Source organism: Vicugna pacos, chromosome 16 (assembly GCF_048564905.1).
Source record: "Vicugna pacos chromosome 16, VicPac4, whole genome shotgun sequence".
NCBI lineage: Eukaryota > Metazoa > Chordata > Mammalia > Artiodactyla > Camelidae > Vicugna > Vicugna pacos.
The window spans coordinates 11,219,674-11,234,777 of NC_133002.1; the positions used below are offsets into that span (position 1 = coordinate 11,219,674).

Below are 15,104 nucleotides of genomic sequence, written 5' to 3' on the forward strand. Positions count from 1 at the left end.
CTCGTGACACAGACAACTCCTCCAAGCAGCAGGGGCTGGGCAGAGGGATCTTTAAACCTAGTTCACAGGGTGCAGCCCTGGCTCCAAGCTAGAGGACACCAGGGCCCCTCCAGCCACCACGGTCATCGCCTGGTCCAGCCTAGGTTGTTGCTTCTGTGAGCCCTGGTCCTCTCTCTGGAGAAGGCGGGGTCGCAGTGGGCAGCTGGTATAGACGGACCTAGTGAGCTCAAGATTCCCAGCCACTGGGAGTGTAGGTCTCCTAAAGCAAGATAATGTTATAGTTCATTGAGTCTTCCCCTGTTGGGATAGAAACATGAATTGGTTTTATTTTTCTTCCAGTAACTGCATCTGACTGTGCTGAGGGGCAGTGTCCTACAGTGGTCAAGAGCCAGACTCCCTGGGTTGCCACCTCCTAGTTGTGTGCCCTTAGGCCAGCTGCTTAATCTCTCTTGTGTCACAGAGTGCCTGTCTCTTCATCCTGCTCCCTCCAGCTTCCCCCAGAGGTGGTCCAGCCTTCAGCCTTTTACTACTAAGTGTCCCTCACTCTGCAGGGGGGCCCACCAGGGAAAGTCTCATCAAAACAGCTCAAGTCCAATGAACCTGTGTGTGCTGCTTCCCGTGTGCACCACCACCCCCCGACCCTCCATTCCAGGGACATCACCGAAGTGAAGTGACGCTGGGCGGCTCACAAAGGGTTTCTGTTTCCCTCGGTGCCTGGTTCCTCCATGGCTGGGGAATTAGGTGGATTTGCCTACGGGGGCGTCCGGGAGCTGACTGCTGGGTCCAGGGTAGGATTTCTTAGCTTTTTGCATGTTGTTTGCATGGCTCAGCTCTGAGCTCTGTGCTTCTGCTTGTGGTTTCCTGGTCCATCCTCAGGCCCATGGAGCTGGACGGACCACTTCCTCGGCTTCCTTCTATGAGCTAGCCTGAGTGGCCAGCCGCAGATTCTGCCTGGACCGGGTGAATGCCGCCAGATTTCTGAGGGCAAGAGCGATTGTGGCCAAGACTGTAGCAGGAAAGCTTTCATGTCTTGAGAGCTTGCTCAGCACATCCACTGTGGCATTTAATCTTCCCAACAGCCCTACGGGGTTAGTACTGTCGCCAACCCATTTTACAGAGAGGTAAACTGAGGTTCAGCAAACTTAAAGAAATGGCATGGCTAGCAAATACCAGAGTCAAGATTTGAATCTTAAGTTTGTTGATGCCAGAAGCCAGGCTTATTCTCTATGCTAAACTACCTGTCACAGCTTCCCGGGGAACTCAGGAGACCACACACATCCCTGTGAAGCTGGGCTGGTCCTGCCAGAGGCTCTCAGAATGTGGCCCGTGGCACAATTCTCCATCTGGTGCTAAAACCCCTTCTTAAAGCTCCTCCTCAGTGGCCCTCCAGCCTGAGCTAAGCACCTCTGTCTCTCCTCAGTAGGATGAGGAAGGGGATTCTTTGGAAGACCACGCCCAGAGAGGTAGCATTGCTACTAAGCCTCTGAGAAAGCAAAGAAAGCTGGCCCAGGTGGAGGTGAGGGCAGAAAATGACCAGGTGCCTGTGGCCTGGGCACCCGTGCAGTGGCTGTGGTGGGGTGGGGTTGGGGGACTTGTGAAGGCAGCCCCCGCCCTGGAGCAGCCGGCACACTGAAGGCCCATCCCTGAGGGGTGGGGGACGTGGGCCTGAAAATTCCGAAAAAGTCCCCCAAGTGATTCTGATTTTTTCCCTTGGGGTCCTCCTGCCCCACCCTGGGCACTCCCCGGGCTCTTGGAGACACTCGCTACTGCCCACACCTCTCCACTCCCACCCCTCCCCTGACCCCTCGCTTCTCATAGTCTGTGCTCTTGGGCTGCAGGAGGGCTCTGTCCTGCTGCTCCAAGCAGCAACCCCAGGAGCCCAGGAGCCCAGGAGCCATTCCAGCCATGGAGGCAGCCGGTACCTGGGCCATTGCAAGGCTGATGGCACTGGGCTGTGAGTGCCCGCTGTCTCTGCCATCACCCTAGGCCACGTGCTTCTCGTACCTGAGGATCTCCAGGCTGATTGCTGTCTGTCCCCCACGCAGGCGATGACTCAGGATGCAGCCAGGGGCCACGACGTGCACGGAGGACCGCATCCAGCACGCCCTGGAGCGCTGCCTGCACGGGCTCAGCCTGAGCCGCCGCTCCACCTCCTGGTCAGGTAGGTCTGAGGGAGCTGGGGGGCACATTTAGAACCCGAGGAAGTCTCGGGGGCTGCGGTAAGCACTGGACCAGGCATGGAACTGGCAGACTCTGGTTCCAGCCCTGACTGACTTGAGCAAGCCCCTGGACCTCACCTGGGAAGGTGTGCAGCATAGCGCCTGATGGAGAGTGGCCCTCACCCTCCTTGGCACTGAACCTTGCTTCCTTAGTGTGTGCAAGAAACATAGGTCCCTGAAGAAGGTATTGGACCTGCTTAGAAAGGCCACAACTCCTGATTCCAAAATTGTAGCTGGGAATGTGTAGACAGCTCTCCCCAGAAGCTCCTGCTCACCTGGTTTCTAGTTCCCTCCATGGCTCCATCCTCCTCTTCCCCACAGCACAATGGAGAATCTCAGCAGAACTTCAGGGCACAGGAGGCCTCCATGTTCCACGTTCCCAGGACGGAGGAACGGGGGTATCTGTAGGTGGGGCCGTGGTCTCTGCAGGCGGGGGCCGTGGTCTCTGAAAGCTGCTGCCAAACTGTAATAATTCCTTCCACTCAAAGATTTTTCACATCTCACTTGTCTCCCTAACTACCCCATGAGATAGATACCCATGCTCCTTGGACATCCTTGGTTCCTTTGTACCCCGGGACCTTTGCACTTGCTGCCTGGACTTCTCTAGGAACTGCACAGATCTGGCTCCTTCCCATCCAGGTCTCAGCTCAAATGTCACCTCCTTGGGGAGGCTTTCCTTGGAATTAAGCCCACCTGGCTTAAAACTGTTTCTCACCAGCTATATGGACTTGTGCAAGTCTCTTAACCTGGCAGGACTCACCTGCCTTGTCTGTAAAACAAGAATAATTACTGCAGGAACCACTTCCCAAGGGGAGGATGGGAGACCCAGTGGAGATGATGTAGGACAGTGCCAGCATCTCACAGGCGCACAGAAGGTGCTCAGGAAATGGCAGTTTTCTTCCTTCTGGCCTCCTACTCAGGTTTCAGTGGGACCAAGCTTATAGAATTGAGGGGCCATCATTAAGTCAGAGAATATAAAAATATCTGTATTTTTGCACATTTTACAAAAACTTGTGACCATGTGGACACACTTCAGGACTTTGGAAGGAGCCCGGTCACATGAATGGGCCACTTCTGCCCCTACTGTTCTCACTGCCCACCACACACACACATACACACACACACACACACACACACACACACGCCTCTGAGACAGCCCTTTTTCATTTTGGAGGGTTTTGCTGACTGCAGGGAAGCAGAGACTGACAAAATAAGAAAGTCTGGGGAAGTCGCAGAGTGACAGCTTTCGAAGTAGAGATGAATGGCGTTTCCCCTTCCTGGCCGGCAGTCCCGGGAGGTCCCACGGCTGCCCAGACTCCGCCTCATGTCCCGGGTGGGATCACCTTGCCCGGGCTTCTCTCCTTATTCTTCTAGCGATCTCTGCCCCGTCCCCTTCCCTGCGAACCGTGGGAGCCCAGGGCAGGGACGGTGTGGGGAAGTGGTGCTCCCCAGCGGTGCGGGGAACAGAACCGTGGCCGGTTCCCGGGCCTCCAAGGGGGATCCCGGCCCATCTCTGTGTCTCTTGAGCCTCCTGCCCATGTGGGAAGAAGAAACTTGTTGAGTCTCGATGGGGCGTCATAGGGTCAAGTGTGTTGATCCAGAATTTTCTGAGACTCTGACTTCAGAAAGGAAGGCCCCAGAGCAGCCCCGGGAAGTTCCACTTCTCACCAGCCCCACACGGACCCTCTCTCCCCCTTTGCAGCGGGGCTGTGTCTGAACTGCTGGAGCCTGCAGGAGCTGGTCAGCCGGGATCCGGGCCACTTCCTTATCCTCCTGGAGCAGATCCTGCAGAAAACCCGAGAGGTGAGGGCCAGCCCGGGGCTGAAGGGTGGGCTGGGATCGGCTTCACAGACGTGAGAAATAGGTCCCCACAGAACCTCAGGTCTGGGGTGCCCGGACCACCGAGGGGCTTGGCGGAGGCACTGGAAGCCTGCGCCTTCTCTGCTTCAGCGAAAGCCTGGGGGCAGGGGGAGGGGTGTGGTCCTTTCGATAAGAACACATGGTCCCTGAGCCAGGTCCCGAGTGTAAGCTGCTTCTTAAGACAGACGTTGTATGTAGGTCAAGGTATTGATTAGGAAGAAGGGAAGAAGCTCTGCTGAATTCCTTTCCTCCAAAAGATGCATCAGAACAAAGACACGAAAGAGAAAACAGATTGGAGAGGTAAACTGAGACCTCCCGTCACCCGTCAGTCAGGCTTTTCTGACGTGGAAGAAAAGCTGATTTGGGCTGGGGTTCCAGAACAGTGTGAGTCCCTAAGGAGACTGGCTCTTTTATAAAGAACTTTCCTTCGTTAAGTTTTCTTTTTTTTTTTTTTGATACGTGACTGAGTTGGAAAACACGTGACTTTCTCAGCTGTCTCTTTACCCATAAGAAGAAGGTCTCGGTTTATCAAGACACCCAAGGTTCCAGTGCTGGCAGCACCATTTACCTGCTGCTCTTATACCCTGATCCCAAGCACTCAGAACTCGGCAGAGCGAGACCACCTCTGGAGTGCTTAGCTTATAAACCCAATATAAAGGATCCACGACCGTGTAGCAACAGGGGAGGGTTTTGCAAAGAAGGGGTCGAGCAGCAGGTGTGCTGGACATGTGGTCTATTCAGGGGAAAGAGAAAGAGAACTCGAAATTTGATTCTGCTGAGGTCACCAGGCACAGCAGAGATGGTGGGGCCTTCTCTGCCTCTTCAACCCCCGTGAATTCCAGAATGGGCTGAGGGACCTTCAGCACTTTTTCTAAACTGTGTATCTACATGCGTGTACATGGCGCTGAGGGTGGGCTCTATCAAAGAGACTGTTCACAGAAGAGTAAATAGAGCTTGTAAACAATATGGAAAGTGTCGCCTCAGTTATAATAAAATGAATGCAAATTAAAACCACCAGGACACAGCTTTTGCCTAGCAAATTCACAGAAACATTATAATAACAAATGCAGGGGAGGGTACAGTGAAACTGGTACTTTCATATGTACAGGGGATTATAAATGGCAGAATTCTTTCCGAAAGCAATTTGGCGATATGTTTCAAAGATCATAAATATATTAATAGTCTTTAATCCACTGATTCCACTTCTTGAACTCTATGCTGAATAAATAATTCAAATTACAGAAAAAGGAATGTGCACAAAGGTGTTCATTGCACAGGTACTTAAAATAGCAAGAAATTAATCTCAAGTATCTGAAATAAAGCTAATAAATTATGGAGATCTACCAGAAATACTATTCTACAGCTAATAAAAATGATGGATATTACTTAGGGGTAGAAACAAAACTGAATATATTAAAAAGTTGCATCAGTAAAATGTATCAAATGGTTTAGGGGAAACTGATTAAACGTTTCAAAAAATATGAATTGAGATTCCCAATTCATATTCTACAGCAGATGGAATTCTAGGTGGATTAAAGATTTCAGTTTAAGAAAATGAAGCTTTGAAGGAAAGGAGAAAATATTCGTGAATGTTTAAATGACCCTTGCATGCAAAGCAAAAATTCATAACGGAAAAAGTTAGCACTTGTCATTTATGTACATCAAAAAATGAGTAAAATTGAAAAACCAACAAAAATATTTACAACACACATAGCAAGTAAACGTATAACCAGGAGGGGAAAAAAGGTGGTCTTAGAGGTGATGTAGCAAAACAGAAATCTCTTTATAATAATTTTTGTTAAAAGAGGTTAGGGGTAAAAATGTGCCCACAGCGATTTACAACTTTGCAGAGAAAATACATAGGAAAGAAGGGTGTAAGAAGTACGTTGACACGTTGGCTGTGGCTGGGTTTGGAAGAGGGATATCGTGGGGGGGTTTAACTTCTATTTTCTACATTTTGGTCTTGTGATTATGTTCCTTTTTACTTAAAAAAAAAAAAGCAAAGAAACAGAGAAGGAAGCGCTGCTCTGTTGCGCACCCTGTGAGCCTCACGCCTCCTCTCTTGTTCTTGCCGCAGGTCCAGGAGAAGGGCACCTATGACCTCCTCGCCCCCCTGGCCCTGCTCTTCTATTCTACTGTCCTCTGTGTAAGTTCCAGGCTGGCCTAGGCCGGGGGAGGCGGGCCGGGGGAGGCGGGCAGGAGGGAGGGCAGCCTCCGAGGAAGGGGGCACAGCCCTCACAGCTCTGAGGATAAACACACAGAGAGTGTCCAGCAAGGCGGGCATCAGCTTTCTAATGGCTTCTGCTTAGCCGTCTTGAGAGGGCTCCAGTTACTCCACAGGACGCCACTGTGCCCAGCGCAGCGGGGCACGGAGGGGAGGGAGTGTGGTCACAGTGTGCTCCCAAGCTACAAAAGAGATTCCATTAAGAGAGTCGATGTCCACCTCATCTTGTACCTCAGTGGCCAGTTTCACCCAGTGTGATCGCCCCTTGTTCATCAGACTGGAGGTACCAAAGGACTCCATGTACATTGAGTCAATCCACTTCAAAGAATAAGCATTTGCCTCTTGTGAGGGTGAAGGTGGTTTAGGCATTGCAGACCAGTCCCCAGAATGAGTGGCAGCCATGACACCATTTAGGATGACCTCCAAATGACAGCTTTTCAGAGCGGTGCTCTGATATGTGTGTTTGGTAAACTGTTATGCTTGGTACATCCCTGGGCACCACTTTGTCTGTAACTCACTTTCAATTCCACCTGCCCTCATCCTGGGACATGCTGCTGCCAGGAAATGTGTGCCCTTTGTGGAACATTCCAGAAAGCAGCAGGGTCTGCTCCGGAACATCAGTGAGCTTTCTCTCACCAGACCTCTCTGCTTGCCACTCCCTCTCCATCCCAGACACCACACTTCCCACCAGACTCAGATCTCCTTCTGAAAGCAGCCAGAACCTACCACCGGTTCCTGACCTGGCCTGTTCCCTACTGTAGCATCTGCCAGGAACTGCTCACCTTCATCGATGCTGAGCTGAAGGCCCCAGGTAAGTGTTGAGATGGCCGGCACCTGGGGCAGGGATCACGCAGTCAGGACATTTCCAGCTCTTCTAAAGCTGGGCTCTGGGTACGACCCTCCTCACCTCGCATCCCTCAGCTCTTCTCTGCCCGTGGTCGGCTCCACAACCTTGGCGTCTCCTCTTCGTGGGGCTGTGGCACCGTGTGTGCACCATCATCAGGTGGCTGAAAGCAGCAAACACAGGCAGGAGCTCAAGGGGGGGATCATTAGGAGAAGCTGAGCCAGGCTTCGGGGCAAGAAGACCCCACTTTGCAGCCTGGGCCCCTGCTCTGGTTAGCCCAGGGGGTCTCTGAGGCTGCCCGGGTCAGAGAAGCCCCGGCAATAATGACAAGAGGCCCTCCAAGCAGTCAGCTGACCTGTCTTCCTTTAACTAATCAGCTTATCTGTCTTCCCCCAGTCAGTCAACTGAGCTGTCTTCCTTTAACCAATCAGCTAATCTGTCTTCCTCCAAGCAGTCAGCTGATCTGTCTTCCCCCAGCCAGTCAGCTGTCTGTTGTTACAGAGGAGCTGAACAGACACGGGTTAGGGTTAGCCATCAGCGAGTCTGCCTATTACTTGGACCTTACCTCCTGGTAGAGACTCAGGTGGACGACTTGAGAAATCAGGCCCCGAGGAGAAGGGGTTGGACTAGGAAAGGTGTCGGGGCACATGGTGAATAGACAGGTCAGCCAGCCTAGCTTCCCAAGGCACCCTAAGCGAACAAGCCAATTTAAGGTTAATCTCCTTCATTCCCTCCCAACCTACTGACCCCCAAAACAAACAGGTCTAGATGCCTCTGGGCTTCTTGCTGGTAACCAGAATTCCTTTAGCAAGAATGCAAAGCTTTTCTTCGTTTCTGTAATTAGATAGAAAGGATTTAAAATGCAAATACCTTGGCAGGACCTTCAGTCTATAGCAAAGATCAAAATGCCCTGACTTTGAAATGACTAAGGGAGATGCTGGCTTGGGGGAGAGTTGTCACCTGCGTGCAGGGAGACCGCTTCCCAATTTCAAGTGGAACCAGCTGGCTCTCACCAGCTGAATGCACGCTATGCCTTGAGATGTTTTTGTGGGCAGCTGAGCAGGAACTCTGCTCTGAGCAGCCCAGGGAACAGATGCGGAGCAGAAGGGCGGGCTGTGGAGAGGCTCAGACTCTGGGACGTGGGGTTCTCAGCTTGGGGAACAAGAGCCAGGCAGAGTAACGGCTGGAGATGGAAATGGAATGAGGGTCCTTGGACTCAGAGCAGGGAGGACTTCTGGAACTCTAGTCACTCACTGCTGAGTGTCTTCCTGTGGTTCTTGCCCCGGGACCATGTGATGCCTCCGATGTGCTGGGGACCGAGAAGCAAATGCCTAAAGGGAGATGCTCAGGCCAGGCTGCCCATGCTAGGAGCGTCTCCTCTTCCAGGGAAAGCAGAACCGAGATAGGAAACCATTAGCTCTCTCTCTCATGACAAGGAATCATTTTCAAATAATTAAAAAACCTAGCACTCATTCTGATGTGTAGTGAGCCTGTGTCAGAGACGCATTCAACTCGTTACTGAGGGAACCAGCAAGGCTGGAGAGCTGGTTTAAAGAAAGGTATGAGAAACTGAAATAAATTTCTCATAGAAGCCACAATAAGATGGCAGGATTAGATACAAAGTTAGGTTAACATCACATTGGGGAATAAAACATCTATGAGGGGAAAAACCTTTAAAGTTACCTTGTGTACCGAACAAAAATTACTCACCTCACATCCACAAGTGAACCTCTGATTTCACAGAACATGAGCCCTCATTAATAGCAAACAGTAAATTAATCCAAATTACCTTCTCCTACGTACCCTTAAGAGGGCTAATTAGGAGGTGCTTTAGTGTTACTTTGTAAAGGCACATGGTGATAGTTTTGCCTTACTGCTGAGTGGCTCCACCGCCAGTAACCCCAGATCAAGGAGGCAATGGGAGGAAAGGGGTCGGGTGGCGTGGGTAGGATGGAGGCGGGGCAGTTAGCTCTGGAGGAGAGGCAGCGGCTGAATCACTTGGTGGTTACCAGTACTGGGTACTAGACCATCGTGGTTTCAAATTTTGTGGCTGGGGAGCCTTTGTCAAGACATTTAATGTCATAGGAGCCTCAGTTTCCTTATCTGTGAAATGGGAGTACAATAATGTCTCCCTCTCAGAGCAGTGTGTGAGGATGAATGCTGGCCTATACTGATTTCCCATTGCTGGGGGCATTAGGGTTTGGGTGGTCTTAGCTTAACAGATGGGTCCTGGCAAGGCCACAGGGAGAAGATGATGAGGGACCTGGGGAGCTGGGCCCTCCACCCATGGAGCCTTAGGGAGTCAGTTGCCATGGGGATGAGTGAAACAGTTTATCTCGCTTTGATGTGGCTGGGTGGCAGAGGAAGCGGGCAGGTTATCAAGCCTGCGGGCCTCCCCCTTCTTCCTGACTCCACTCCTAGTAGGGTTGCCTACTGCCTCCATCTGGGGGTGACAGGAAACCTCACGTCAGTGCTGCCGGGTCCTGCCCACCACAGCCCTCCTGGGTTCAGCCCACATGTTTGTTGAGTATTTACTCTGTGTCTGCACGGCTGTGCAGACCACAATCCTGGCCTGCAGAGAGCTGGTCTGTAATCTTGAGGGGCAAGAGTGGGCATTGTGGGTGTGAGTCACTGCAGTTTTCGAAGCACCCAAAGTCCTCCGAGTGCATCTCACCCAGACCACAGCCCCGGGGTGTGAGAGGGAAAAGCAACATTACTCCCATTTTGTGCGTGAGACAGCCGAGGCCCAGCAAAGTGTGATGATTCTTGCCCAAGTTACAAAGTCAAGTGTGAAAGAAGGAACATGGGCCTCGGGGTGACAAAGACCAATGCTGTGTCACTTACTAGCTGATGACCTTGGGTGGGTTATATAAGGTCCCTGAGCCTCCTTGTCAAAAGTAGGACTGTGTTCACAGCAGCACTGTTTACAGTTGCCAAGACTTGGAAGCAGCATAAGTACCCATCAAAAGATGCATGGATAAAGAAGGTGTGGTCTATATTTATATACAGTGAAATATTATTCAGCCATAAAAAAGAATGAAGTAATGCCGTTTACAGCAACATGGATGGACCTAGAGATGATCACACTAAGTGAAGTAAGTCAGACAGAGAAAGGCAAATATTATATGATATCACTTAATATGTGGAATCTTAAAAAATGATACAGATGAACTTATTTATAAAACAGAAACAGACTCATCGACATAGAAAACAAACTTATGGTTACCGAGGAGAAAGGGGCGGAGGGATAAATTAGGAGTTTGAGATGAACAGATACACACTATTATATATAAAATAGATAAACAACACGGTCCTACTGTGGAACACAGGGAACTATATTCAGTATCTTGTAACAACCTATAACAGAAAAGAATCTGAAAAAAATATATGTGTAACTGAATCACTTTGCTGTACCCCTGAAACTAACACAACATTGTAAATCAAGTATATTTCAATTTAAAAAGTAGGGCTGCCATTGTTGATGACGAGGATGGCATTGGCGGTGATGGCGATGGTTGCATCACTGCTGAGGCTGGGTGTCATCTATCCTCAGACCATCCCCCTGGGTAATTCCCATCTTTCAGTTGATGAAACTGAAGGCCAGATAATTAAGTAGTTGGCCTGTGGTCACATAGCCAACAAGAGTTCTAACACTTGAACCCATGTCCATTCGATTCCAGAAGCCATATTGTTTGATTCCAAACATCACATTCTCATGTTTGCACGAAGCTGTGTTTCTACTAGGAGGCATAGGCAGGTGGTTGTGTGCGATGAGAGACTGTGGGCTGGCCAGCGCTCCTGGCCGGTGGGCAGCTTCTCCTGCCCCTTTTCCTTTCACTGAGCGCCTGCCCACCCTTTGACCTCCTTTCAAAGCAGGAACACACCTGGATTAATCAGTTTTGTCTCTCAACTGGTGGCAGGTGAATTCTGAATATTCTTCAGTGGCAGTAAGTTTCTCTTGGATGTGACTGATCAAAGAATTTGTATTTTATACATTTTATCTGTGATTATGAATGAATGAAAGGTTTATACCCCCAATTCCTGCCAGCTCTTTAGAACCCAGGCTCCCTGAGCTGAGAGGCAGGAAGGGGTTTAGTCAGGGGACCCTGGGAGGGAGGAAAGCATCAGAGGAAGCCGGCTGCTGGGAGTGTTTGTATCAGGGTACGGTGTGGGTCAGACTCAGACTCCAGACCGAGGGGACGTTCACTGTAGACACAGGAAGAGGAACAGCACTGTCTCCTGCTGGGTCTGGGCTTCCCCTGCCTTGTGTCAGCGCAGGCGACCCCGCGGAATGGTGGTGCTCGCCTTCTAAGGGGAAAACGTCAGGCAAACGGGGACAGTGCTGTTGCTGCCCACCTTGTGGCTGCCCAGGCCCCGTCTCATGTCCTCAGCCCGAGCGTTCTGTAGGAGCGTCCTGAACCTGGTACCAGTTCCAGCTCCATGACAGCAGTGGGGACTGTCACGCATCCTCTGTCTTCATAGTCAGCTGCTCTGTGCAGAATGGCCATTTCTAGTCACGACTTTAAAAAAGAGGAGGCAGGGAGGGTATAGCTCAGTGGTAGAGCATGCTTAGCATGCACAATGCATGAGGTCCTGGGTTCCATCCCCATCCCCCATTAAAATTAATAAATAGGTAAACCTAATTACCTCCACCCCAAACAAGTTAACACAACATTGTAAACCAACCATGCTTCAGTTAAAAAAGGAATATTTGTATTTTTAAAATAAAAAAAATAAAAAAGAGGGGAAGCACAGGTCGGTAAACAAGGGTCAGCTGCGAAGGGGCCCACGCGCCTGGACGAGGTGTCTGAACCTCACTGTGGCAGCCCCCCCCACCGGCTCCCACTGCCAGGACCCATCCCTCTCCTGCATGAGGTGGCCCTTTTGAATTTCTGCTTGTCAGGACCTGGCACAGAAACCCCTAGGCAGGTTTTTTGTTCAGCCCTTGGGCCAGCCTTGGTCTAAGAAAGACGGTCCCTAAACTAAGAAAGTTGTTTCTTTCTACTGAGGTGCCCAGAGAAGAGGGGTGAAAGTCGAAGGGAGGAGGGGGGCCATCACCCTGAGGCTCCCGAAAAGTGGAGGTCCATTATCAGGAGAAGCCGAGGAGCGGGGATTTGATGGCTGTCTTTGGGGGAGGGGTAGAGAGCTCCAGTTGATGCTCTGGGTGCCCCTCGGGAAATGCTGGAATCTGGACTGCTCAGCACCAGCCAGTCAGCTCTGGAAGCAGCTCCCTCTGGGTCCCCCACTCATGCAAAGAAATCAGGCAAACTGCAGCTCCCAGCTCTAATGACATCACGGCCCCGGGATGAGACCATTAAAGCGTCCTAAGATAAGCAGGTGGAGAAATAAAGGATGTTAGAGGATGTTCCTTGCTACGGAGACCAAAGGGGAAGAGGAGGTTTTAAGGAGAAAGTTGTTAACAGTATCAAACACTTGAAAGAAAGGCAGTGCAAGGAGGAATTGGCTGAGGTGCTGAGCCCTGTGACCGGGAAGCTCTAAGCTTCAGGGGCAGTGGGATTGAAGGCTGAGGCCTGCGTTTGGGAGGGAACCAGATGAAGAGGGAGAGTGATCACCACCCGCTGCCCCGGGAGGGGGCGTGGCCCCGGCCCGCCTGTCCGGCACGGGGGGGGGGGGGGGGGGCAGAACTGAGGGGGTAGCTACTGGTCAGTGGGATGTGCGTTCCTTGTTAAAACATTACATAGTATAAGAAAAGTGCAGAAGGGTCAAGAGAAGACTTTGCTGTCTGTGTGTTTTGGAGTCGGAGAGACTGGGGGGCAGGGGATGGGGGTCGGGGGGATGCACTCCTGCAGCCCTTTGTTGGGGGTTAAGGGGCCGTAGGGGACTTTTCTGTCATGCCTGCAAGTGGCCACCAGGTGGTGTCCTGAGCCCCGATAGTAATCACCACTGTTTCAGGGACTTTCCTATCAAAATAGACATCACATACACTTCTAAACATGGGACGGTTCCCTAAGAGACACATCAAACAAAAGGCCCCATATCAAAGCAACTCGGTCCTATGTTGGAATAGCATAAATTGGGAATTTGGGGCCATTTACTAAACAAAAATCCTGGCTCTTCTGTTTACAGCTGTCTCTATCCCCAGTGATGGCTTTGCTCTTCTCCGTGGGGCTGGCCTTCCTGCTCCCAGCTCACACCCAGTCCAGGTTGGCCAGCCCACCCTCCAGCAGGGGCCCCCATGACAATGTCCAGGCTCTAACAAGGAGGCTGCCTGCCCTCTGAGTCCCAGCCCTGGCTTGTGTTACCCTTGTCGTTGGGAAGAGTGAACTGTGGTTTCATCTCCCCGTGGTTGACACAGAACTGAAGGCGTCCTGGGAGGGTCTGTTCTCCAGCTGCAGAACTGAGTCAGGTTGCAGGGAGAAGGGGAGGACTTGGCTCGCTGCTTCCCTGCACATTTGAATCCGAGGAGACGGAGAGGTGGATGAGGCCAGAGAGGAGGACCAAGACGGGGGCTGCGGTGCAGTGGCTCAGCCTGAAAGAGGGACAACGCCAGGCAGGCCCGGGGTCCCTGAGGGCCCCCGAGAGCATGTGTGAAGCAAGGCTGAGATGCTGAGAGGAAGGTGGGGCCGGCTGGTGCTGAGGCTGAGGTGAGGGGTGCCTGACACACCCACCATGGGAGGACACCTGGGACTGGGAACGGGCCGTAGTGACAGGAACCAGGACCAGCTGGACAGCAGGAGACCCGGCAGCCTCGTGGGTCCTGTTCTTCTCCCAGGACGCCCTGCCCCATAGTCGCTGCACAGTGAAGCTTTTTGGGACAGGTAGGGCCGAGATGAGGTCTGGGAATAGGGCTTATTAAAGGCCCTGGAGGCCACAGGTCTGATCAGCCCCTCCCCTGGTCCAGGAGCTCCCAGCCTGATTCTCCAGGGCCAGGCTCCTGCGAGGTGCAGGGCCATGACTGCTGAAGGAACAGGGTAACCCATGAACTGGCTTTTGTTGTTGTTGTTTTTGGCCACAGGAATCTCCTACCAGCGACTGGTGAGGGCTGAGCAGGGCCTGTCCACGAGGAGTCACCGCAGCTCCACCGTGTAAGTGCTCCTGGGGCGTGAGGAATGGGGGGTTGTGTGATGTTTTGTGCACAGGTTCATTTTTCTGGGTTAAAGTTCTTTTATCAGATTCCTAAATGGGTCTGAGACTTTAAAAACAAACAAACAAAAGCAGGTTAAAACCACCTGCCTTGATTGTGCCAGGTGCTGAGCACACATTATGTTACTTTACACCCCCCTTTTCCAGATGAGGAAACTGAAGGTCAGAGAGGCCAAGTAACTTCCCCAAGATCACACAGCTAGCAAGTGTCTGAACCAGGATTTGAGCCTCAGGTAGACTCAAAAGCCCAGGTTCATTCTATAACATCTTTCTGCCTGTTAGTAAAACAGCCTTTTCCAAACTGTTTTAACCAGGACCTACAATAAAGATGCATTTTATATAAACGCCTGGTGTATACACGCACACAGAACTGAGACAAGTTTCAGGAAACGAAACTCACCCTCTCCCTGGGATGAGCTCTGACCTATTCTGGTCCATTTCATTTAAAAGACACTTCTGGTTGTTAGTCCTCAAAGTGGTTTCATTACGCACTCCTGGGTCCCTGCCTGCAGCTGGAAAAGCACCAGAGAGGAAGCCTCCGTTCTGAGGAACCCTCCGGCAGCTCTCCCCGCCCATGGGTGGTGTTTCACCAAGAGAGAGCCCAGAGACTCCCCCCTCCTCCACCAGCTCAAAAGTTATAGTCGCCCCAGCCCCTCCCCAACCTCAGCCCCAGGGATGCAGGGCACATTCACTAAGCAAGCTTTTGTTGAGTTCCTTCTTGGTAAAAACAAAAAAGCCAGTGGCAGATTTCGAGAGAGACAGAAAGAACATTAAAAAAAAAAAAAAAACTCTAATGTTGCTTTAGTAACTGAGTAAGTAAGTAGGACGCCACCAGGGTGCTGAGGTAGGTGGA

At 51.5% G+C, this 15,104-nt stretch overlaps 1 protein-coding gene across 4 annotated transcripts in view; it reads left to right on the forward strand.

The window, feature by feature from the left end:
• The window catches only part of PIK3R5 (phosphoinositide-3-kinase regulatory subunit 5), a 61,576-nt gene that overhangs the window by 35,705 nt on the left and 10,767 nt on the right, over nucleotides 1-15,104 (forward strand). For all 4 annotated transcript variants that reach the window (XM_015250794.3, XM_072940636.1, XM_015250795.3 and 1 more), the window contains exons 2-6: nucleotides 2,046-2,161; nucleotides 3,922-4,022; nucleotides 6,157-6,225; nucleotides 6,976-7,114; nucleotides 14,124-14,193. In XM_015250794.3, coding sequence (XP_015106280.2) covers nucleotides 2,059-2,161; nucleotides 3,922-4,022; nucleotides 6,157-6,225; nucleotides 6,976-7,114; nucleotides 14,124-14,193 — 482 coding nt within the window. In that variant the 5' untranslated portion in view covers nucleotides 2,046-2,058. The remainder of the gene's footprint in view (nucleotides 1-2,045; nucleotides 2,162-3,921; nucleotides 4,023-6,156; nucleotides 6,226-6,975; nucleotides 7,115-14,123; nucleotides 14,194-15,104) is intronic.